Source organism: Pimephales promelas, chromosome 16 (assembly GCF_988280905.1).
Source record: "Pimephales promelas chromosome 16, fPimPro1.hap1.1, whole genome shotgun sequence".
Classification (NCBI taxonomy): domain Eukaryota; kingdom Metazoa; phylum Chordata; class Actinopteri; order Cypriniformes; family Leuciscidae; genus Pimephales; species Pimephales promelas.
The window spans coordinates 19,519,249-19,546,129 of NC_142784.1; the positions used below are offsets into that span (position 1 = coordinate 19,519,249).

The following is a 26,881-nucleotide window of genomic DNA, read 5'->3' on the forward strand; positions in this document are numbered from 1 at the left end:
CAGAAACAGCGTTCATTTAAAACCAAACTCAGAATGTCTTCATAGTGTGATGAAAGACCTCCCTTCAGAAAAAGATCAACGCCTACTTCTACATCGTAGAGAGGAAGTAAGAATTTAATACAATTTCTCCATTGACAGCTGGGCTATAAAAACGTAACCACATGGTAGACTTAAAACCAGCTACGGCTGTACTAAGCGATTGTAAACGTTCATTTAAACACCGAAAGTTCAAAACCTTGTTAGCTAAATGCCTTTTATTTGTGATGTCTTGGATAAGTACTTCATTACCCACAATCATAACCCCACAGGGATGCATCTGATAGGTGGAATTCGTGTAACTGTCTGGTTAAACCCCGCGAAGGTCCGTGAAGACTGAAGAGCGTGTAATGGCATAGGGCTAGTTCATTAGTTGCAGAGGTGCCCACGCCATTGGATGTGCAGTTGCAAATGCGTTTTACACAAGCTAAGTTTCCCTCCAGATTAACTATAAAAACATTCACCGGAGGAAAAGATTCATGTGGCCGTCGTCAGATTTGGAAGTCGCTCAAAAGGCTCTTTCGCGGTTGTGGCTTTAGTCGACTTCAGTGAGGCGTGGTGATTTATGGGAAGAGTAGTTCCTTCGCTCACAAATGAAAATATGTACACAGTCTTGTACTGTTGACTTTTCTTGGATTTTCTCTGTTTTTTCACTCGAAATGATGTGCTGTGAGTTCAGCCATAGCTGGTTTTTCTCAGACATGCTCTTTAGATACGGATTTTCCAAAACGTCAATGGGAAATTTACTTACGGCACCAAAGCTCTCTCAGGCTGTGGGCGGGACTGTGATGCTCTATTGGCTCTTTGGCCCCGCCCACTGATTCGCACATGTCATGTAGTGGTAAATATGAGACAGGCGCAACTGCGGTGTCAAATACATTGGATCCGACAGTAATGTTGCAACACACAAGTGTGAGTAACAGTGCTTTTACTATGTGTCACGATTGCTTTGTCTGCTGCAGATCGCTTGATATTTCCTGAGTATTAATACTGTAGCGCCACAGTCAAACTGAACAGTTGTGATATTCTGATCTTTCCTTTAGCATTTATGGGATTATCATGTTTGGTGGTGATTCGGCATCTATACAGCATCGTGTTAAAAACAGTATTACAATTACTATAGTATTGCAATGGTAAGTATCTTGTTTGTACAGATTGATTTTACAAATCAGATTTAAAAAAAGGCTAAATAGGAAAACAAGTAGGCTACTGGAAAAGGAACAGACACAAACCTGTTGATATGTAATCCCTTTTTCCAACTGTCTGAATAAATCAAATTCATTCTCATATCAACAATATCTTCCCTCCCCTGTTTGACAGTATTCAGTCTGATGTGTTTTTGCCTCCAGCGTGACTCCAGGAGCTGCTCCTGTTTATTTGCCGTTAGATAAATTGGACAGTTGTTAGTTTTTGGAGGCTTTCCACATTCAAAAAGACAAAAAGAGTCCCATCAGACCAGCACTGGGGCCTTAAGGGGGGCTGGTGAGATGCTGCCATTGAGCAGGGCTTTTGATATCACTCCCTCTATTAAAGCAACCTGTGCTCTACTGGGGTTTTTAAATGCATTAACCCTTTGTCCATATCTCTAAATCAACAGTCTAACAGGAGACAAAGAGGACGCCACAGGGTTTTGAGAGAGCGAGAATGGGAGATAGAAAGGGGAAAAGAAAAGTGACTTCTAAAAATACCCTCCTCAGTTCAACGGCTCTGTAAATAGGCTCTATACAACCTGTCAGTGAAACCGTTTCGGAAGCAATTGTGAAGAGAGACATGGTCACCTCATCTATTCCACTTATACACAGTTCAATGGACTACTATACACTAGACTTGTAGTCAAGATCGCCTAAACCGAGACCAAGACATTACCTAGACCAAAGGGTACCGAGACCAAGTCGAGACCGGAGGGGAAAAAAAACAGACAAGTGTTGTTTAAGCTAGGCAATAACTTGTAAGATTTTGTTTTGCACTGCCTGCCAATCTCTGCCGATTTTCGAAGTCTCCAAATGAATCCATTCTGCAACTTTTAAATACATCATTTATGTACAAAATTACCCCAAATCTCCTGAATGAAGTTAAAACCCATCATGTCACTGATATGTGTTTTACTAAATATTAATACATCAAAAACTACATGATATTCGTTTTTTAAATCAAGTGATCAAAGTGCTCGTTGCCGCTGCGATCAGTGGCGTGGATACTGTGTTTTCTCGTGTGGCTCGCACACACCTCACTGTCTTCATTTGGATACCGCACCGTCTTCGTGGATATTATACACTGTAAAAATTAATATGCTTTATCTAATCAATAAAATTGTGGCAACAGATTACAAGCAATATTATTTATTAAATTTAACAAATTAGAATTGAGTAATAGTTAATCAAATTAACATTCTAATTTGTACAATTTAATTAATAATATTGCTTGTAACATGTTGCCACAATTTTATTGATTAGATAAGCATATTATTTTTTTCAGTGTAGTTTTGTATTGCTAAATCCCCCGTTCCCTTCGGTCTGTGTCAAGACCACGTAAAAGTGGTCTTGAGACCGGTCTCGAGACATTCACTACAAATGCACACACACCAGAAGAGACACTTTTATTTGGACAATGAGTGGCAGCTATTCTATCATTCTATAAAAGGTAAAATGCAAAAACTATGGCAACAGTGAATCTGGGGAAAATGGCTTCAATGTCTTTTGATTGAATTTTGATTGATTTGATATCACTTTTCACACTCCGTCTTCTTTGAATCTGAGCTTAGTTGAGCTAAACTAATCTGTCACGGAACAGATCATATTCTAAAAGATCTGATTTTGTTCACAAATCGATTAGGAGGTTGACATTAGGCTTATTTTTTTATTTAAAAATAAAGACAAAAAGCAATGCATTTCTTAAACTGATTTGAATACACAGCTTACAGAATCTGGTCAACATGTGTTTATGTATTGATGTACTTATGTATTCAAACTGGAGGTATACAGTAATGTCTGAATTATCTCAAATATCTGAGCTCCATTGTGCAGGAAAAACTCTTGAGGAAAATCTCAAATCGCGTTCGTACTATGTAGCTCATTTTCTCATGGGCGAGCCAAATTCTCTGGGCGGGGAAAGCAGAAAAAGGGGAGGTAACCTTTTCCCCGTATGATGTCATACAGGGGAGACTCAAGATCAGCACGTCTGAGTTTTCATTTTCTCAAAGGCAGAGAGAGATAGACAAAGCTAGGTTTACACCGATTGAAATTTCCAGCCACTGGGGGACCATTTACAGGCTAGGTGAACTCATATTAACGTTAAAAATTATCAAAAGTGAAAATTTCATGTCAGAGGACTTTTAAAATGAAATGTTGATACAAAAATGTATGAACTAAATTATTAAAAGATCACTTTATCACTTGTGTTTTGTTTTCACACGGCAGTAAATAAACGAAAAGTTCAGGGACATTCAGAAGGAATATTCCATCCCCTCTCATTTAATGTTTACCTTTAGCAGGACTGATAAGGAGCATAGAACATAATCCATCACTTTCTCAATATGCTTTGTTGCCATTTGACCTCTTTACTTTGTATTTTTACTGTGTGTATTTTATTGAGTGATTTTGGCCATTGCGCTGGCAGCCAGAGGACTGTTTTACAGCCTCTTCTGGATGAATGAGCTGCATGTTTTTTTTTTCCAGGTACTCAAAGATGACTCGCTCTTACAGTTACAGACGATGATGCATCTGTGATACTGAATGAGGAACTGAACTGGTATCTTATGCTGGGAATCTTATCCTTGGACCTAGAGGACATTGAGTCTGTGTACGTTTATATGCAAGGCAGAGGGCAAAAGGTGACCTAGTTTAGTTTAATTTCATGCAGCTGCTAATCAAAAACGCTTTCTCAACAACAGAGAGCGAGAGAGAGGGGGGGGGGGGCAAAACAACTGAGCGAAGGGGAAGTAAAGGCGGGAGGAGGGCACAGCGGAGGTACAGTACAAATTACACAGAGAAAAGTGAAAAAAGCTGAAGGAAAATAAAGTGTGATGGAAACAGAATGATTCAGGAGGTAAAGGCAGTTCATGTGAACTGCAGGAGACAGGATCACGGGAGAAATGAGTGATGAAGGTGGAGAAAATTAGATTTCAGTGAATGAAACAGGAAACCAGAAAAACATTTGCTTTGGTGCTTAATGAGCTTATGAAGAAATGCTTTCGCTGCTGCACTCATCTTACAGCACTTGCCAAGATAAATGGAAGAGGAGCATCATGTAAAGTAAAGAATCATTAACCAAAATAAAACATGAAACTAAGGTGGTAGAGAGACCGAAAACAAAACAAAAATTCAAAATAAAAAAAAATATTTGTCTTGTTTTCCCATAAAAAAAAGTTTTTTTTAAATAAATAAATTTACTTGAGGAGAAAAATTGCGTTAGATATCAATACATTTTTGGAGAATATGTAGAATAATTTAACCCACTGGAAATTTGTTTTAGATGTATGCTACAAAAAAAAAAAATATTCTTAAATGCTTAAAATAAAATCTTCCAAAGTATTATTTTATATTATATAACTAATATTAATTTAATAAATTCAACATATTTTCTGTAAATATGTCTTATAAGCTTAATAAAATTTAAGCTTTGTTTTCTGGATTTTTTTTATATTTTTACTGGAAATCAAGACAAAATTTTTACCAACTCAATGAACGTTAACTCATCAACATTATTAAATTACACTCTCGAACCCTGTACCAAACCTTTCATTTTAACATAAAACAATGCAATTACTACAGCACTCAACCCTTTGATTAAGACAAGAGGGAGCAATAACTTTCCTGACAGTCCAAACTCGTAACAACCCTGCCTTTCAAGGTGATTCACATAATGTTGACAAATACTGTATATGCCCTGCTTATCACTCACTCAAACACAGCAGACCTGTAAAGCCACTTTCTTCTCACGGAGTGCCCATCTGAGCAGAAGAACGGGACAGAACGGATCTAGAGGGAATAAACAAGGCGACTCCAGCAGGGCCGTCTCGCAGTGATGTCAGTAACCATGCCAGTTATCGATGAGATCTATGCAAATGGAGCCGCACGCGCAGCGCCTCCGAACACAAACCGCATTGTGTGGATGGTTCAGAGCAGCACGACACCTACGTAAAAGAGTGTGTTTGGATGTGTGTTGGTACGTGTATGCGGTCAAATTGGTTTTAATTAATGATTAGACAAAGTGTACACTGGGTCACTATTAGTTAGAGAAAGTCATGCCAGTTGATATAGAGAAACATGGCTACTGACCAGATAGCTACTGGAGAAGCCTTTAGTAAATGATAGCTGAGAAATAGTTTTTTGGTTTCTTCCTCAGAGATTTATTTCAATAAACGATCTGACCTGGATGTGGCCCTGACAAGGGGAGTTTGGTGAAAACTATCTGCCCCCCCCCCCCTCCTCTCTCTCTCTCTGTTTACTCTCAATAAGTTTAACAGAGCTGTATTTGCTTTTGAACTCTTTGTACATGGACTGTTACACAGGAAAGAGAAAATTACACGTGTTATCTTCTTAATATCTTAACTGTTTCTCCTAGACACCAATGGGATCTGATAGGAGAGCAAGGGAAAGACCCCCAACAACATCACAGAGTTTCAGAAGACTAAAATTATTTTAAGTATTCATTCATTCATTAAAATATGAATATTAGATTAAACTTAAACTAAATGAAAATTAGAAATGTGGACTTGGTGGCTAAAATGTAAGCAATAAAATGACTGGGGAAAAAAAACTAAAACTGAAATAAAAACTTATTTTTAACCTAAATTACAAACATAAAAAAATCAAATGAAACCTAAACATATGACAAATAAAATCTAGTTTAAAATAATATAAAAATATTAACACTATTCTCAATGTTGTCTCAAATTGTGTTAAATCTACACCAAATTCTGTGAATAAAAGTCTCAAATATTTATCATCATATTCTTGCGAGACCAAAAATATAATCCATGGTAGTTTTACATTGACTGTACAGTATATCAACAATTGGCTCATTTATGTGTTCAGATACTTTAATGACACATAATTGAGAACTACGTCAAGTGTCCTGAGTTATGAATGAGCAATATCTAAGAAATTCGATTTTGCTTTGGGGCATATGAGGAGGGAAGCTGTGAAGCTGCAAACAAGAACATCCACAAAAAAGGGTCTTTTACTATATACTGACCCAATTACAACACACTCTGGGACGACAATAAATGTATGGAGTGTACATAAAGACCTACATAGCCATAAACGCAGGTCAACTAGAGCAATAACAACACCAGAACTGACCCAGATCTCAAATCACAGGTCAAATTAGAGGGTGGGAAAAAAGAAAGTTCACCCACCGCTCCTTCTCTCTCTCTTTCTCCTTCTGCCGCCTGGACTTGTGCAGTAGTCCGATCAGAATGACGGCAGCCCGAATGCCGGCTTTTTTTGAGTTCACTCTGGCTTCAGGGTCCGACATGCTGTCTGGCCCACACTCCGAAACACACTTTGGACCAGGACCGTCCTGTGCTATTCTAGTCCGACCAAGCTCTCTGCCTCTGGCTGAGGGACTGAGAATATACATCTCCGTCTACCTCTCTCCTTCTCATGCTCTCTCTCTCTCTCTTTGCTTCTCTCACTCGCTCCTACACCAGTTGTCATTGCTTGCCCCAGTCTGGATCCGATAGGCTGAGCAGAAGGCAGGCCCCACCCCCTTTCTCACCAGTCCCTCCCTCTCAATCCCTCTCTCTGCTGTGCTCCTGGACTGCTTGCCTTTCTGCCAGACCTTTCCGCACTCGTTCAGTCTAGAAAGAAATCTGTTCTCTTCTGCCCTCTTCATGCAACTACGAAACACAGTCAGACTTAAATGTCTCTAGCATCTTTCTGAATCTCAATGTGACCTTTTGTTTAGTATTGAAAAAAACTATCACTCTATCACAACATCCTTGACCCCTTTTCTTATGTTCCATGGCATTTCTGACCATCACAAAAAGGCTTTCGGAACATTCAGGTGTTTAACAAAAAGGTGGTAAATATTTGTGACCTTCCTCCTCTGCCAAAACAAGAATTTCCATTATGTTTCAGTATATTTGCATCTGCATGTTTGCGCGTTCAACGGTCCATCTAAAGGTGCGTATTGCGGTATGCTTCCTCCTGCATCTTGTCTGACCTGTTCTTCGTTTTACTCCGCTGTCTCTGTTTGTCTTTCATCTTCTCTTTCTGTTTGCCTTATCCCACTGCAGGAAGTTACTCCCTCTTCTGCTTTCTGCCTAGTGTGCATGGTCGGACTCTTTCCATGCATATCTCGCTCAATGACGGATTAATGCATGGGCCTGCTGAGCAATTGCCCCAAGGAGGTCTATAATACCTGGAGAAGGCTATCCGTTAGCATTTCCATTCATCTCAGTGGCAGTTGCTCAGCTGGTGAAGAAACCCCTAGAGGTACTGGTTAGAAATCTACCCTTTTTGCTCATGTCACACTAAATAAAAATAAAATAAATATTATAAAATACCATATTTTATAATATTGAATCTTGAATGGGGGAAAATTAATCTAGGAAAAATATATAAATTCTGATGCTGTTTGGTCTTTAAAGGGGTCATTTAATGCCATTTATGTACAAGTTAATATGAATGTTTAGGGTCAAAATGAAAACTTTGTAATATACTGTACTTTAATTAAAAATTCTCATTAGTAATTTAAGAAAACACTCATTTTACCTGGTCAAAAACAGCTCTGTTTTCAGCATGCCGTTTCAGTGCATATGCCTTTAAATGATAATGAGCTTTGCTCACTCCGCCCCTTTGTTCTGTTGACGTTTTGATACAATGCACGTGGAGTGTTGCCTTGACAACAGTTGAGGGTATATTTTGGAAAAAGAATGGCAGCAGGAGTCTCTGAGGATACATCTATGCAACCGTATCAGTTTGACCCAGAGTCGGACCCGGAACAAGATGACGGGCGCAAAGAAGTTTGACAATTAAGGCTCGAACAGGGTGTTTCTGAATGGTTGGTTAATGTAATGAGACTTTGAACTATTTCTGTATACTGGCAGGGTAGAGAAGTGAACATGAACGCATTGACGTTGATCCTGGGGAATATTCCCTTCAAAAAAAAAAATCAGCCACTGCGTCTTCAGTGGTATGGATTTAGGAACATCAAAATGACTGTGTTCATTATTACACCCAACACTCTTAGAAGAAAAGGTTCTTTATAGAACCTTAAAAGGTTCTATCAACGCTACGTATTTGGAACCCCTAAAAGGTTCTATACACTCTTAAAAAAAGGGTTCCTCTGGGTTCTATATAGAACCCTGGGGTTCCATACTTCGCCAACAGAACCTTTTACCAAAAAATGGTTCTATATAGAACCATTTTGGAGTTCCATATATGAAGCGGGGGATGGAACCATTTCTGGTTCAAATAGAACCATTTCTTCTAAGAGTGAAGAACAGAACACCACAATCGCTTAGACGCCGGCGTATCAACAATGACGGCAGAACGGGTCGCTCAGGGCGGGGATGTGTTGAAACGCTGCTGTCAATCAGCAGTCGTGGGAGGGGCGTCCGATTTATTGACGTCACAGTAACGAACGGCTCAATTTGAGACAGTGGAAAACATATAAAACAAAATAAAACAAGATTTTTATCATTATATGATGGTTGTGTACAGGCACTGCCAACACACATTTCAGTACAATCAACTTGTAAAAGTGCATGTACCATTATATGACCCCTTTAACACCCATTATCAACACTGAAAGGATTGATAAATCGGGACCCCTAGTCTGACTGGTTGCCCAAAACTTGTAGTCAGATGTACTCTTTGTGTCTTATAATCCAGGTTTTTGTTCTGTTTGCAAAAGATTAACTACCCATGTCTGCAAAAACAGATGGTTCTCTGACAATTAAAATGAAAACTAAAATGGAAACATTGGCCAGCTGGTCTTTAATCAATAAGGATTAAAGTAGACATAAAATCAAAGTTGACTTTCCTTTTTACTTTCTTAAAAGGCATTCCTTGGTCTTGGTCGCACACTGCTCAAATAAAAATATTTATATTCATCTTCTTTCATTATAGAATTGCTACACCTCTAAAACGCATTGACTGTCGTCACCAAATTAACTTATTTTCATAACCGTCATGGTCCAATCAGTTCCACATAAATAAAATAAAGACCCGCCCAAGCTTTTTCTCATTGAATATCACGTTTCTCTCAGAAATTCAGTTTAAATGTTCTTTTTGATAGAAATACTGATCAAAGGGTACAGTAAAGACAGCTATAATGTTACTAAAGATTTTAAATAAATGCTGTTCTTCTAAAATTTCTTTTCACCCTTAAAAAATTTATCAGTTTCCACAAAAATGCTAACTGTTTTCAACATAGATAATAAGATTAATGTTTCTTGAACAGCAAATCAGCGCATTAGAATGATTCTGAAGAATCATGGCTCTAAAGGTACTGAACGACTCAGCTTTGCCATCCAATTTTTGAATGAACAATTAACCCTTGAAGTTAATTAGACTGAACTTCAAACCTTACCAGACCTATTTCAGTTCAAATGTGCCACCTGCTTACTCAGTAAAAAGTATACTGTAAGTATATATGGTAAGATATTGAAGTATCTGTTAATTTGTTATATGTAGTGCTCTCTCGTAAGTGCAAAATATGAATAATTCGACAAAAAACAAGCAGGAAGCTGCAACAACAAGTGCTTCAAAAAGCCCATGTGCCCCTTCCCCAGACTCAGGCTCTGCCATGGTAACGTTGCTTCAGATTCTCCAAATCTGCCACCAGGATCCTCATCCCCACGGCAACCCTGAGCTTCCTCCGGGGAAGGGGAAGGTTGACAAGCAAACCGAATCATGTGATCATTGGAAGAGATGTGGTATCTTGTATCTGAGGAGAGGTACTGGGAAATGAATATGTGAGGTGTCTGGTAGGGAAAGTGAACCTTTTCCTCTCAGCTGAGCTGTTAAGAGAGATGGAGAGCGAGAGATTCAGAATGGACACAAAGTGAGCAGTCTTTCAACAAAGATCCATGAAGCTCCAGGCTGAACCCCTCAGAGAGACACAAATGCAAATGCATGAGCAAACACACACCCCTCTCCCACTCCCTCATCTCCTTACACATAAACATTAGTCCCACTGTCCCTCAGTGCATCAAACAAACACACACACACGGTGTAAATACCTTATAGGAAATATTACACAAATTCTTGTCTTCCAAACATCTGTAGTAGCTCACAGCAACACATCCCTCACACATTTCACTGCACTTCACATGACATCCCAGTGGTCATCTTCATTCAGGTGCAAAAACACACTTTGGCCACTCATGAGGGAATGCATGCCCCGAGAAACCCCTCCAGTGACAACAGAATTGTGGCAAGTTACATCACATATATGCTGACACGAAGATCAAACATGAAATCAAATCAGAGTTTTGAATCATCACCGATGTAAAAGCTTCTGTTAGTGCTAAGGTGAGAAAACTCAAAGTAATATAAGATCATATTGCTCAGGCATTGCTATATATTTCGAATGTATGCTTAGCAAAGTTAGTTTATTAAATACTGAAACTTTTTTTCAAACAAAACTTGTCTGCTCCGCTGAAGTAAACAAGACCATGTAGGCGGAGAAAAACAATGTTACAAATAGGCTTATAAAATCCTAGCATAAAGAATGTTGGACATAATTAACTTATCCTAAATTAAATTAGACAAGAATACATAAATGATATTAGCTGATAACAATCTAGCATGATTAGCATTAGCTAATAATATTGTAGCATGAATAAAAATAGCTAAAAACATTCTAGCTTTACTATTAGCCAATATCCTACAGCATACACACCATTAGCCAATAATTACCTAGCATAAACAATGTTAGCCAATAAGATCTTAACATACGTGATTAGCCACTATCCTAGCAAAAACAACATTATCCAATAATGTAGCATAAATAACATTAACCTATAACATCTTTGCGTACAAGATATTGGTCAATCGTCGCATGAATAGTATTAGTCAATATCCTAGCATACACAAAGTTAGCCAATAATATCTTAGCATACGTAATTAGCCACTATCCTAGCAAAAACAACATTATCAATTATTGTAGCATAAATAACATTAGCCTATATATCTTTCATCTTTGCGTACAAGATATTAGTCAATCGTCGCATGAATAGTATTAGTCAATATCCTAGCATAAACAATGTTAGCCAATAATATCTTAGCATACGTAATTAGCCAATATCCTAGCAAAAACAACATTATCAATTATTGTAGCATAAATAACATTAGCCTATAACATCTTTCATCTTTGCAAACAAGATATCAGTCAATCGTCGCATGAATAGTATTAGTCAATATCCTAGCGTAAAAAATGTTGGCAAATAATATCCTAGCACATCAAATTTGCAAACATGGGTTATCCAATCAAATCCCAAAGGATAAAAGTAAGTATCATCTACACTATTTCCTACTTGAAACATTGTTTCATTCAGTATTATTATTATTATGTGGTATTATATTATGATTAAAAACAGCTGTGTTATCGAGAAAATGAAGGTGACTAACACTGAACCAGACTACTGGAACACAAGGTTTTAAGGTTGCCATCAATCCAGTTTCTGTCTCAAGCTAACACACACTAAATTCATCAAAACGAGAGTACAGTAGATATATCTATTAGCTAGCCAAGATAGAAATGCGTTGACGTTGTGTGAAGAATGAGACAAGACAAGACAAGGTGACTGAGAGAGCAGCTGAGTATAAATCCAAGCCAAACACTACAGACAGAAATAACCGAGCACCGCACAGGAGAAACATGTGGCCCTGGAGCCAAGCCCAGCCAAGCCAGAGCTCTTTAATGAGCACTGTATCAGTGTGTGTTTATACACTTTCACACTAACACACAGGCTCTCATACAAAAAGATAGGGTCATTCACAATCTCTGAAACACACATACACACACGCACATACTGGCAGCCACTTAAAAACACACTCTTGGACCACAGAATCGTACTAATATAATTAGCTTGATGGGAACAAAAAAAAACTGTGTGACACAATAATGTAGAGTTACAACCCACCAATAAAAAAATCAATTAAATGCTGAAATTAAATGCTTAATGCAAAGGCAACAGGTAAGAGTGAGCTGGTAATTGGATAGGTACTGAGAACTCTTTTACCATGTTTTTTTTCGGTGTGCATGTTAATCAATGAAGCAGGAGCGGCGCGTGAGCAGCAGAGAAGCGCGAGTTTCGCCGTCGAATCTGTTTTTTTGCTGTACAGCTCACGCTCAAATAAAGTGAAATCGCACTTTTGGACAAAAATAAATATGATTTCACACAAAAAGTGCCCAAAATGCACAGAATAAGCATGTCAAGTGAGTTTTAACAAGACCTTGAGTAGGCAAATAAAAGAAAATCAAGACTCAAAAATATTTATAGAAAATTTAGGCTACCCAGTAAAAACTTGTTTTTAATTATTCAGTTTTGGTGAAAGTTGTGTATTATATTAAAGTAAAATTAAATTAAACTTATTATAAAAAAAACTAAAGTAAACTATCCAGAAAATATTATATATAAACGTTCTTTTAGTTTATGTAACACACAGACTGCTACATAGGCTCAATTGTGTGGTTTATTTGTATTTTGTTTTTATCCGCGGAGTTGCAGTCTTGTAAACATATCGAAAGTATGACTGATACTAAACTAATAGATTGGAGCAGCATGGGGAAACCCAGGCTAGATTTGAACAGAAATAATTTTATTTTACGCAAAATGAAAGCGTCTGTGGTTAGTGTTGTTATTGTCATCTAAAACTGAAACTATTCAAAATTGTTACCTACCAGGTTATCTACTAAGCAAGTTTAGAAAAGCCAAACATATGGAGCTGGTTATGTGATGCTAATTTCAAAATGTATTAGTTTACAAATATGGTAAAAATTATTCGAGGTCATAATAACATAGTTTTGTGCAAGGAAGGGGCCGTGTGAAAATAAGTACTTATTACTTACCACAATGAAAATTTGTGTGAAAAAGAATAAAGGTTGTTGGCACTGTAGGCTACTGCCTCTGTTCATTTCAGCTGGAAACAAACTTGTGGAAAGATAGTAACATGTTTCTTATTTGCCAAGGTGAGGCATGTCATTATGTGACGATGACAACCCTCTAGCGTAATGTGTTTTCAAGACCAGACACTCGATTTAAGATCCTATGATTTAGGATCAAGCTGTCATCACCTAAATCTTCTTGGATCATCTCCCAATGAATGAATTTATTTTAAGACTGATCTTAATAAAACAGACTACAGAGCATAATCACATACATTAAAGAGATTAATGTTTTCACTGTGCATACTTGTGTTAAAAGATTGTAATGCTATTATTAAGAATCAATGTTATTTCAAAGTGTATGTGCTCTTGGCATTATGTGCAGACAAGTTTGACAGTAAGGTACATGTGTTCAAATTCACTGTAATGACATTTGAAAGACAAAAAAATAAAAAAATAAAGAGGCCATGAATATTAATTTTTAAGTTAAATTGAGTATATAAACTGGTCTATTATGTCTATAATGCATCATATGTTGTGTTGGGTTGCCCTAAAGTACTGTTATGGCACTGCACTTGTGTTTCAGTTATTACTTTGAAGGTTAATAAAGGTAATTTTCCTCTGTTCTAAGAACAGCGGGTCCAAAGGTAATATCCGAATGAAGGTCTTCTTCATTCTCTGCGGCTTTGCCTCAATATGCTGTCTGTGATTGCACTTGTTATACCAGTTGACTGTTTGCACAGTCACTTTGGTCCAAAAGCATCTGCAAATTAAGAAAATGCTAATTTTATGGAAATTAAAGCTTGGTTTGAGGGTGACCTTTGCAAATGTCATTGATATGTGACACGCTAACTTCTACTGAGAAATTTCGAGACAGAATTAATGTAAAAAATGTGTCAAAGGCTTCATTTACTAACATCTAGGTAATTGGTCACCTATTTCAAGTCTCAATCTACATGTCAAAAACATCTCAAAACAATGCTGCAAACCAACGTTGGTAAGCAGAATAATAACTGTGATAACAAGCTCTTTTACTGTTTCTTGATCTCTTAAAAACACATTTATAACAACTTCCTTGCACTTTACAGAATAACTGAAATCCCACTGGGCCAAGTATTGGGATTGGTCACCTGGGTACAATAAGCAACATCATGAAACCGATCCCTCCAGGCTCATGCCACAACGACACAAAGATTAAAACCTGAGGAATAAAAGCTCTCATCTGACGTCTATTAGCTTCCAGGCAAACCCCAGAGGAGCTGTGTTTTTCCCACATCCCTATGCTCTGAACTCAGGGCCGCAAGAATCTCATCGTCACACCTGATCATTTTATGACAGTTTCTAACTTCATCTCTGAAAAGGAAATCGTCACTATAATTATCAAGAACTCTTGCTCTGACACAGACAGACAGATCATCTTTCATTTGCAAATGTCTGCACCCTGTGTAGGCAATATGACAGGCTGCCTGGAGGTTAACGTGACAAATCGTTCACTTATAGAAGTACCAAATCTCTGAGAAGAGATAGATCTGTGACAGGGAACTTGGTTAATGAGTATTATCCCATAAATGAGCATCCAGCTGAGGATTTTGACAGGTATATGATGATGAAGGTATGTGGAATCAAGTTATCAAACTTTGCTTATGGATGACCTCTGTCATCATCAAACACTTTAATAGCACTAATATTTTAATTTCAATATACACTACCATTCAAAAGTTGGTCAGCAAGTAGAGTCAGCATCCTTGCTGTAGAGTCAGCAAGGATGTACTAAATTTAATAAATTGTGTGACAGTAAGGACGTTTACACAGTTAGAAAAGATTTATATTCCAAATAAATGCTGTTCTTTTGAAGTTTGTATTAATCAAAGTAATCTGAAAAAAAAAAAAATGATCACAGCTTCCGCAAAACAATTTGGGCAGTACAATTGTGTTCAACATTGATAATAATAAATAAAAAAAGTTTCTTGACCACAAACTCATAACAAATTCTGAAGGATCGTATGACATCATATAGGAATAAATACAATTTTAGAGATGACATGTTTATGACTTATAACATATTAATAATATGTTCAATGTCATCAGAATACAAATGAGAAGAGTTAAATGAGCTGAAAACAAAACAAAAAGATCATGAGGGTAAGATATTAATCTATACATCAGTTACATTTTGTCATGCTATGTTTAAATAAGTTTCATAATAAATGTTAAAGGTGCTATATGTATTTTTTAGCAGCCTCTATCGGTGAGGTTTCAGATTGCAACCAATTTTTACAGAGCGCTTGTGGTGTTGCGCGTCCTCGAACACTAGAGTGAGCACTCATGGCACACGGTGATGTAATGGTGTTATGATGTAAACTCCCACCGCAACGTTACAATAATAGGCTTCAGCTTGACGTTGAACTAATGCTCCATGCTCGTACCATGATAACGTTACATTTGTGGTGCTATCTAGCATAAGGCATTTCACTATATTCGTGTCTCTTTCACAATCAGCAATGTCAACATAGATTAATGTATAATATGATAACGAAAACGGTTAGTGAACTAGACTGAACAATTTCAGTGTAACAGTAAGATCGTAGGAAGTAACATTACTGTACTGAACGTGTCTGGAAATGTATTATAAACAATATGATAGTAGTGGGATGAGTGACGTTAGACAGTAGATCTGGTACATAAAATAAAAGTTACATCCTAAAGCACCTACTTTTTGTTATCCTGGAACAGCCTTTTGTGTTAATTTCATGTCTATGGAAGCTTTTTTCCGCCATAGAATGAAAAATAAAAAGGTAATTGCGACTTTATATCTCACAATTCCAATTTTTTTTCTCACAATTGTGAGTTTACATCTCACATTTCGGACTTTATTTCTCATAATTGCGAGATGAAAAGTCAGAATTGCGTGATATACAGTCGCAATTGTGAGATATAAAGTCAGAATTGCGTGATATAAAGTCGCAATTGTGAGATATAAAGACAGAATTGCGTGATATAAAGTTGCAATTGCATGTTATAAAGTCAGAATTGTGAGATATAAATTCAGAATTGCGTGATATAAAGTCGCAATTGCGAGATATAAAGTCAGAATTGCATGATATAAAGTCGCAATTGCATGATATAAAGTCAGAATTGTGAGATTTAAACTATTCTGAGGGGGAAAACGTTAGTCTTTTTTCCCTTTAGAATTAGCCTGATAATTCGCAATTGCGAGTTTATATCTCACAATTCTGAGAAAAGATGTCAGAATTTCGACATATAAACTCGCAATTATGTGTTATAAAGTCAGAATTGTGAGATGTAAACTCGCAATTGTGAGAAAAAAAGTCAGAATTGTGAGATAAAAAGTCGCACTTCTGTCTTTTTTTCTCAGAATTGCGACTTTATTTCACGCAATTCTGACTTTATATCTCGCAATTCTGACTTTATATCATGCAATTCTGACTTTTTATCTCGCAATTCTGACTTTATATCATGCAATTCTGACTTTATATCACAATTCTGACTTTATATCACGCAATTCTGACTTTATATCACGCAATTATGAATTTATATCTCGCAATTCTGACTTTATAACACAATTATGACTTTATATCTCGCAATTCTGACGTTATATCACGCAATTCTGACTTTATATCACGCAATTATGACTTTATATCTCGCAATTCTGACTTTATAACACAATTATGACTTTATATCTCGCAATTCTGACGTTATATCACGCAATTCTGACTTTATATCACGCAATTATGACTTTATATCTCACAATTCTGACTTTATATCTCACAATTCTGACTTTATATCTCGCAATTCTGACGTTATATCATGCAATTCTGACTTTATATCACGCAATTCTGACTTTATATCTCGCAATTCTGACTTTATATCACGCAATTCTGACTTTATATCACGCAATTATGAATTTATATCTCGCAATTCTGACTTTATAACACAATTATGACTTTATATCTCGCAATTCTGACTTTATTACACAATTATGACTTTATATCTCGCAATTCTGACGTTATATCACGCAATTCTGACTTTATATCACGCAATTATGACTTTATATCTCACAATTCTGACTTTATATCTCACAATTGTGTGATAAAAAGTCACAATTATGTTTTATTTTAATTTTTTTATTTAGTGGCGGAAACAAGCTTCCATACATGTCTCATATATGTTGCAGTTTACCTTACTATTTCATTACAGTTTACCAATATTTCAGCATATTTGAAAACTTGTAATTTAACACAATAAAAAATTCAAACGCTCTGCCGCTGTTGATCCGTGTTTTTGTCCTAAGTCGATCCGATTCACGTTTGGCCTGATGAGCTTCAGCAGATCATTCTTGTTTCATTTTGTTATCTTGTTTGTTATTTTGTCTCTTGTTACATCATTTTTGTTTTGTTTTGTTTTTTTATATTTATGTGGACTGTGTGTTGTGCTGGAGGCAGGTTGTTTTTTTGGTGTTATCAGACTCATGTCGTTAGCTGCATATAAAAAGGAGAGAGGCTCGGGACCGCACATTTACGTCACATCCGATGGATTTCGCAGAAAATCCAACCCGAAGACTTCACATAGGAATAGGAATACTGGCCTTCAGGGGTAATAGCAAAACCCGACAAGTGGATCATTGTAATGTGTGACTACAACCTCTTCACATACATAGAAGAAAATTCATTCAGAAGAAGAAAAGTTCCACATAGCACCTTTAACGATTTTATTTGTTGAACGATTTTCATTACTTTTTCTCAAAGGCAAATAGCACAGTCTGGCATTGAAATCAATGTGCTGCGTAAATTCATTAATATATATTTTTAGCAGATATAAAAGATGGTCTCTGAAATGCGCTAAGACTGACGTTTTCTCATCTTTATGCAGCTACTAATTGCTTAGCTGCCCTTCCGTGCTGGAAAAGCAGGTTATCATCTCCAATTAATTTGGCTCAAGAGACATGAAATGCACCATTGTTCCACGGCAGCTCTATCAAAATAAGATTCTTTGAGTGAATGCACAGCTTTGCCTGCGTATTAAAAAGACTTCTGCATCTAATCTCTGTCCAATATTTCTCCCTTCTCTTTTCCTGTCTGTTTCTCTCCAGGCCAGACAGACAGAACGTTCCTCTTTTTTTTTTCTTTTTTTTTTTTTGCTCTGCTGTGATGCATCCAGTCAACCAGACCCAGACTGATCTCCCCCTCTCCTCCTCCTTCTCCCAAACCCTTTCTTCCTCTTCTGCTGCAAATGTCATTTATTTAATTTGAGTCATAAATCAATTTGGTCCCATCCTTCTGTTTGTGGATAGGGTTGACAAAGCTTAGTCTAACAATTGTTTAGCCCCTGCCCCGATTCCCCTCAGAGTAGGGCGGATGCTTGCTGAAAGAGAGGAAGAACAACAGGATAGGACTGATAGGAGATGAGTAAATACCGGGTGATCGATGTGATATACAGCGCAATATACCAATTCCACAGTCGTGAGGCTCCTATGTTGAAGAGTAATGAGTAAAATGGCAATAATAACCACAAACAAGAAATTCACAAGCAAGCCAACTTATTTTCTATCTCTCTGATCTGTGACGCAGACAGAAAGCAGTCACTGGCCTTAGTTTTAATAGATTTCTCTCAAGTCATTTAGGATTGCAGAAAGGAGGCACACTGACTCCAGCTGCAGGTCTTCTTTCATGCATATCTTATGTAAAAAGACAGAGTGCGAGAGATCGAAAAGGCAGGAACAAAGAGAAAAGGAAGAAGAGGACAACAGAGGTCAAAGTCAATTTAGCGAATATGATAGAAATTTTGGTCATATCCTGTGTGGCTTGTGTCTCATTGAAAGGAGGCACGTTTTAGCCTTTATGCAACCTGCCTTCTCAGTCCTTCTGCTGTTGGCACATTGCTTGTGCTTTTAGCTACTTTTATTTTCCTCTAAATTGAAAATACTGTGGAAACGACTGACAGAATTTTCAAAATTAAAAAAATACTGGAAACAAAGACACCTACATCTTGGATAGACTTGAGGTAAGCTAAAACATATCAAAAATTCATTTCAAAGTGAACTATCCCTTAAATGAAACTATTCGTTTTTGCTGAAGTATTGATAATTGTGAAATTTCACTGACATTTATAATTACTCATATCATGAAAGATGATTTATGAAATGTTACTTATATCAATATTGAGCAAAATAATTATGATTATTTTTTGCCAAAATCGAGCAGTCCTACAGATCGGGAATCAGTGAGCGGTCAGAGGGGACCAATCCAAGTGCGATAGGCTACTGTGCGAAAATTTGGTCCATGGTATCCATACTGCCTAGCAGTGGGAGTAAAATTGCACTGTGCAAAGGCAGGGAAACCCAGGCTAACACAGTGTTGTCTACCTTTAAGATCCACAAAGGGCAAAAAATGCATTACAAAGCACCATAAATGTTTTTGTGCACTATATTCTAAGTCTTCCGAACACATTCAATAGCTTAATGTGAACTAAGGACAGATGAATACTAAGTTCATGGAAAATCTTCCTTCACTGTGGCTGTCAGTCATTCTCCGTCAGTTACGACAGTCAGCACGGTAAAAATCTCTCAGAGATGATTCAATATTCCCATTATTATACATACTTGATCTTTAGGTAAAGGTCTGTGGATTTGCATAAAATAACTTTATCTGGCTGGAGTTTTTTGCTGTTTTTAAACTCGCAACCAGTCTGTTAGATCACAACACTGGAGTAGAGAGCACTATGAATTGGTATTGTGGGCACTGTGACTGGAATTTAATACTATGAAGAAAAAAATGCTGAATAAACTGCTGAATGGATATAATAATGTACTAGGCCATCTCTTCTCAAAGCGTTATGAATCCATGTTGCTTTAAACACATTATTCTGCACCCAAGAGGGCAAATCAAGTGGTTTGTGCAGCTCTGTATTGGAGTCTTTAATATTATTAGCCTATGGTTTTGTGCACTAGATTATTGAAAGCTTATCTTGTTCTGTTGTGTCTACTGTATAATATATTGTTTTTGCATTATGCGCAATACAATTGAAATAAACGTCTTTTAATTTTATACTATTTATTTTCTTAAATGTGATATTTTTACATTTTTATATTTATATATTCATCTTTTGAGTTGTGTAGATGTATATAATATAAATTGTTTTTCACAAATGTATTTTGATACTATTAATTTGTCAATAATAATTTACATTTTACCATATTTCGCTACAGTTTTATTTCCCTCCTCTAAATTACTTTTCACTAAATACTTAGATTCTATAAAATGTTTTTATAGAAGTACTTTTACAGCTGAATTATTCCCTCACCAGATAATATATTTTTGTGTTGTAGATTGATTTTTTATTTGTTTGTTGTTTTTCTCTATAATAAAGTAGTGTGTATTTAGTGGACTGTGTTTAACACATAAAACATTGATCATCAGTTCCACACACACAGAGAAAATACAGCACTGGTATCGGATAAGTATCTGTCGATATTCAGTATTCAGATATTCAGAATATCGGAATCAGGCCAGTTATGAAAAATAGTATCAATGTATAAGCTCCTATGGAAATGCATAAATGCATAACGGTTATCTCTCAATATTACATATTTTTCCTCATTTGTCAGCAAGCGGCCGCTTAGGGCCCCAGGGAATCAGGGGGCCTTGAAAAATATCCAGAATTCTATACAAATTTTTAACATTATTATTATATCTGCAAGAATGATTACAGGCCATCAATTCCAAGAGAAATCAATAGATTTCCTGCATTCTCCAAAGCAGGATGATCTCAAGGGGCTTCTAGATGCAGATGAGACTAGGTGAAGGGCATCAAACCTGCTGTGGACGGGACACGGCAGTTCTCATTTGATGTAAAAAAAAAAAAAAAGGAACATCTTTTCATGAGAAGAAAGCTAAGCTGGTGGTATATATATATATATATATATATATATATATATACTATATTCACATAGAAGTTCAATGTTTATCATTATATAAAGTTGGATACATGTCTGTATACAGTATACTCATGTATGGTAAATTGTAATTTATAGTAAATCTCTTTTTGGCTTATATGTTTACAAAATAAAAATGTCCAGCTCTAATCTGCTAAATGTGACTAAGATATGAAGATATTAAGATTTTATAAACATTAGCATCACGATTTGAAGCTGCTTTGATACAAAAGGTGATGTAGAAAATAATTTGACTTGACTTTGTATATCATGCATCTTTAATCCAATAAAGGCTAATCCAATCCAATCAAACATTTATACAGATATTTCTATAATATTCTGTACAAATCGATATTTTAGATGTAATAATGTATACATATAGTTTAAGTAACTATATATACACAGTATATTAGCTCATACCAATGAATACGAATCTCCAATATTGACCAACAACCAATTTGGTAGTGATATATCATGCATCTTTAATATGCATCACAAATATTCAATACATTATATATTATCTATGCATGGGAGCAACTAAAGATGTGAACTCCATTGAGATAAATGGGAACGCTACAGAGCCATCTCTCTCTCGGTATCATGGACCTCCTTGGTTGGTCACATGACCGGCATGTACCTTGGGGGGCTTTAAGTGTGAATCCAGAGCAAAAACAACCTTACTACACCATCCTCCACATTCCCTTCTCCATGTCTTTATCCTTCTTTCTCACCCTGATCCCTTTCGGAAACTCATCCAGTCCAGCACACGCTCATCAAAATTCATTTTTCCAGGCTGCCTGACACCACTTCAATCACTAAAAAGGAGTCCTTGACACTCTTATCTTTCATGTCACTGAGGTGGTTTTTAATTTTCTACACACTGTGCATGCACTAAGTCTCCAGGCTTTGGGACGTCAGTGGATTTTCGACGGATACGTGGAAAGGAAAGACTTGGGGCCATGAGATGAATTCAAAAGAAAAGCTGACTGACAGTTCACCTCGTGAGTGTCACATCCCAGAAGGGTTATGGTGGATTTATTCATCCAATATCGCAGTAACCCCCCACATCTCAAGGACGTTCGGCCCTTAAGTGAAATCAATCAAGGCAAAAAATAAATAAACAAAAAAAAAAAAAACACAAACATCAAATGACTAAATCTATAAGACTCTTTTAAGATCTCCGCTCAGGCCAGCCGGAGGTCTCTGTTAGCCCTGCTATTCAGACCGGAGAGAACCATGAGCTATCCTCCCAGTGGGCTCTAGGCTTCTTTATGGCCCTTAAAAGCCCCATTAAAATCAAGCTGCCAGATGGTGCCCTTATCAGAGCCGTCAGAACGTTGCAATGGGGGCAGAGTAGTAAATATTTGTCAGGAGAGGAGGGCAGCTGCTTCTGAAGACAGATTTGTGGAGGTTGTACACAAGTCCACAATGCTGCACGCCTTCTCGGACAGATTTTGGCACTCGGCGTGTGTTTGTGTGAACGGGAGAAAGCGAGAAATGAAAAGGTAATAATAATTCTACAGTTGGTGATAATCATTAAGCATCTGTAGCTGTGGGTCTAATAACAATAACACAAGCTGTCTCAGCCGAAGCGAAGCCAAATGCCACTGTCAACCTTAACAGCTGAGCAGGGAATAGCCAAAATATTTCACACAGTCAAATTTCAGCACCAGATGTTTTCAAAGCTAATGATGAACACTGTAAAGCTTTCGTTATGTTTGTCTTTCTCATGGCAACAAGGCCTCTAGTAGCCTGGAATGTTCTACTGTTTGTCTCTGATGTATTGCTACTCCATTGTCATGACCGTAGCCCACGAGAGACTGTTTCACATTGTCAACAACGCTGAGCCCTATTCTTCACCGCCTACAAATGATGCGACCCTCTTTCATTAAGTCACTCATTCAAAAATAAAGACATTGAGATGATACTATTATGTCATATTATGTAAATGACCACATTTTGAATGAGTCAGCTGTGGTCTAACTTCAGTTTCTAATGAAAGCTTTCATCCCAAACACCTGTTAAATGAGTTTAGTTTCATTTTTTAATTTGAAATTCAGCATAAAAACGATTACCGTTTCTATTGGAATGGGTTGCAAACAACAAGTCAAACCACAGTAACTCACTTAGTAAATTGAAATTGCATTATTATTGAACCGAAACGAGTTTGTAAACAGCAGTAATTTACTTTGTAAGTTGATAAGACAATAAAAGTAATGATATGATTAATTTTATTTAAATTTAAATATTAGGGCAACTAATCATTGCATAGTAGTATAATTATTATTATTATATTTAATAGTATATTATTAATTAAAATATTACATATTAGTAATAATAAATAAAAGCATATTCCAAATTACAATATAATTATTGCACTGGAAATATTTTTCCATTTTTACCATTATTATATTCAATATTATATTATGAATGACTATATTATATAATAATACATCATATTAAATGTTACATTAAAAGATAATAAAAGTATTTATATTATTCATTTCATTTCAATTTAAATATTATTAGGCCAACTAATAATCGTATATTAGTATAATTATTAACATATTTAATTTTAAATTATTAAAATATTACATAATATTAATTGTAGTAATAAATAAAAGCATATTAAAAATTACAATATAATTATTGCACTGGAAATATTTATCAGTATTAATAGCGGTAATAGTATAATCATTATTATATTCAATATTATATTATTAATTAATATAGTAGGCCTATATAATAATACATCATTTTAAATGTTGCATTATTATTATATGCTTGCATTAACAGATGTACACAGTGCTAGCTATGTTCAATTCATGGCATGGGTTCAATTCCGAGGGAACACGCACAATGATAAAATACAGACCTTGAAAACGGAAACTAGCTTTTGAAGGGTAGTGTATTAATAAATATAAACAAATGTCCTCTTAAAAGAAGAAAACATTCGAGACCACTGCCCTCTGGAGGACAATTACTGAAAAAAAAACTGATTGCCTATGCATTATACATTCATCTCTGCTGCCCTCTAGTGCCAAACGAGTGTGAGAGCTCACTGAAACTTAGATATTATGCAAGTGTACGCAAATTATTCTCAAAAAAAAGGAGAAGGTCTAAAAAAAAGGTCTAAATTGGCCCCAAGGCACAAAGCAGGTTATTTTTATTTTTATATTTATTTTTTGGAGGGAAACAAGTGAGATTCATGTACATATCCATGAATGAATGACTTGTGGAGGATTCATTAATTAAAATGTTACATTAAAAGTGCAGGTCCAAAAGGTCAGAGCCGAGATAAATTTATGCTCCTTGACATTTAACATTTTGGTAAGAAAGCGAACTCATCTCCATACCATCTGGAGTCATGTGATGTTGCTCTCAGTCTCTGTTCAGTGTAATGGGTAATTGTGGGTTTATGCCTCTAATTGTCTCCTATAGGACTACAGGCATAATCGAGACAGCTGCAGATGTGGCTGGAGACAGAGCGCCGTCCCAGAAGACACTCCATTGAGCAGTCATACCGCTCTCAGATCAGCACTATACTCCCCCGATACATGCACAGCCATGACTCAGTCTGAGCGCTCTCTCAGTGTCTTTTCAGTCTAAACAGCTCATTTCAAGTCTCACACAGCAGAAGGTTTCAGGGGCAGATTGCTGACCCAGGACCAAATTAGTTTATAGATAAAGGACAACAGTCTTTCAGAGTCGCTTAATGTCACCGCCGACAGCCATTCGCAGCACCCCAGTAGAACAGGCTGTTGGGTCCAATATTAGATCGTTATGGGGGAGATAATGAAATCAGAGTACTGGGGGTGGGACCAATTGTGACAGCTGAAACAGCTTCAGGCGTTGTCTCATTTAGGCGTCAGATGGTTCACCTCCAGTCCTGCATCAAGACAGCAATCGAACTTAATTCCCTGTTAAACTGGGAATTTATGGTTTATGTAAACGTGGTTTAAGCATTTTTTAAGAAAGAAAGGAAGACCCAAATTGGAAATTGGAAATATGCCATCCCACATAAGAAAAAACATAATCGAGAACCCATGCTTTGTTAAATTGTTTCTAGTAGAAGATTAAGAGATTAGACAATACTTGAACTTAGATATTTTTCAGGAGTTCTAGAGTTTCAGAAGAGATATCAAGAACGCCACATGCTGTGCTTGGATAATCAGCAAAAGATCTCACTATAACCTCAAAACATGAAATTCTTACTATCCATCTTACACTGTAAAAATGAATATGATTTATCTAATCAAAAAATTGTGGCAACAGATTACAAGCAATGATATTAATTAAATGTAACAAATTACAATTGAGTAATAATTATCAAATTAATTGCTTAAAAGTTAACCATTTAAAATGAGTAAAACTTACAACAACCAAAAAAAACATAAATTGATGTCACCATTATGGTGATCGGTGTTTGTTTTAAAATTACGGTTTTCTCCTTTAGTGATTCTGCTTGTTAACATCAGGTGTCTTCAATGTTGGCAATATAAAATATTGATTGATTAATTATTACTCAATCCTAATTTGTTAAATTTAATAATATTGCTTGTAATCTGTGGCCACAATTTTATTGATTAGATAAAGCATATTCTTTTCTACAGTGTGTGCAATCCACATTCATTTTAAAGCTCATACTGTGTCAATGGCTGTTATTTCTCAGGAGAAGCATCTGAAATAAAACTGACACTTAAATGAGATCCCCGTTAGGTCTCCCAAAGGCATCAAAATGCAACCTATTGACAAAGATTTTCTGTGATCTCTTCAATCAGAAATGTATGGATGCATTTACATCTTTTATATAATTTACTATAGAATAACATTTTTATAATATAAATATAAAGCATTTATATTCATTAAAATAATATAGAATTATTATAAAATGTCTCTAATGCTCAACAAGGCACCATTTCAAATAAAAAAATACAGTGAAAAAAAATGTTTATTGTGAAGTATTATTACTGTTTTCTATTTTAATATATTTTAAAATGTAATTTATTCCTGTGACGCAAAGCTGAGATTTGTCACTTGATCCTTTAGAAGTCATTTTCTGCTCAAAAAACATTTCTTATTACCAATGCTGAGAATGACACAAGTGCGGAACAAAATACACAAACGCAACATAAAATACTCCAGAAAAACTCACCAGATTTTGCGAGGCATCTTGCACGTTGAGAGGTGCACCCAAAAAACACGGCTCTCTATTTCAGTCTCTCCCTCTCCGTCCTTCCATTTCTAAAGCATATTCACGTAACACTACGCTTTATTGAATAAACAACAGCACCTGCATAAACAGGCAGACACACAGGCCCTGATTATGCTGTTCCTCTAATGTGGCCCTGTCCTTCAGGTGGAGAGAGCAGACCATTCACTTTGTAGTTGCAGATGCGATGGGGGGAAATCATTGGTTAGATACTACCCGGCAAAGCACAGCCCTACACAGACAACGTTGCCCAGACACACCAACTTGTTCTAGTACACAGACACACACGCATTTTTTTGATGGTCCTTGCTTTGTTAACTCATTTCCATGGAGACCAATATAAATAGTAAGCAGTGACATCAGGAATTGTTATTCGTGACAGAAACACACGCAGAGAGACACAAGAAGAAATGTGACATGACCAGATCTGAAGGTATATAGTATACTGATACAATCGAGCATGCTGTTCTTCTCACACACACATACAAGCGCAAAGACCACCTGTGCTAATCCACAGCAGGGGGCTTTGATGTCGGCCCGTTTCTGTCTATACCGAGCTCACGATTATTACCTCCACTCCTCCACTCACCTCTCTTTCATCCCCATCTCTCGCCGCCAGA

At 36.5% G+C, this 26,881-nt stretch overlaps 1 protein-coding gene across 10 annotated transcripts in view; it reads right to left on the bottom strand.

Moving 5' to 3' along the window:
• The window catches only part of rap1gap2a (RAP1 GTPase activating protein 2a), an 80,748-nt gene that overhangs the window by 31,996 nt on the left and 21,871 nt on the right, over positions 1 to 26,881 (bottom strand). For 2 of the 10 annotated variants that reach the window (XM_039662596.2, XM_039662595.2), the window contains exon 1: positions 6,395 to 6,657. The exons of 5 other annotated variants lie outside the window; for them this stretch is intronic. In XM_039662596.2, the coding sequence (XP_039518530.2) occupies positions 6,395 to 6,618 (224 nt within the window). In that variant the 5' untranslated portion in view covers positions 6,619 to 6,657. Of the gene's footprint in view, positions 1 to 6,394; positions 6,662 to 26,204; positions 26,280 to 26,881 lie in introns of those variants that run through there. 3 more of the 10 variants (XM_039662607.2, XM_039662608.2, XM_089121159.1) reach the window with 2 other exon arrangements.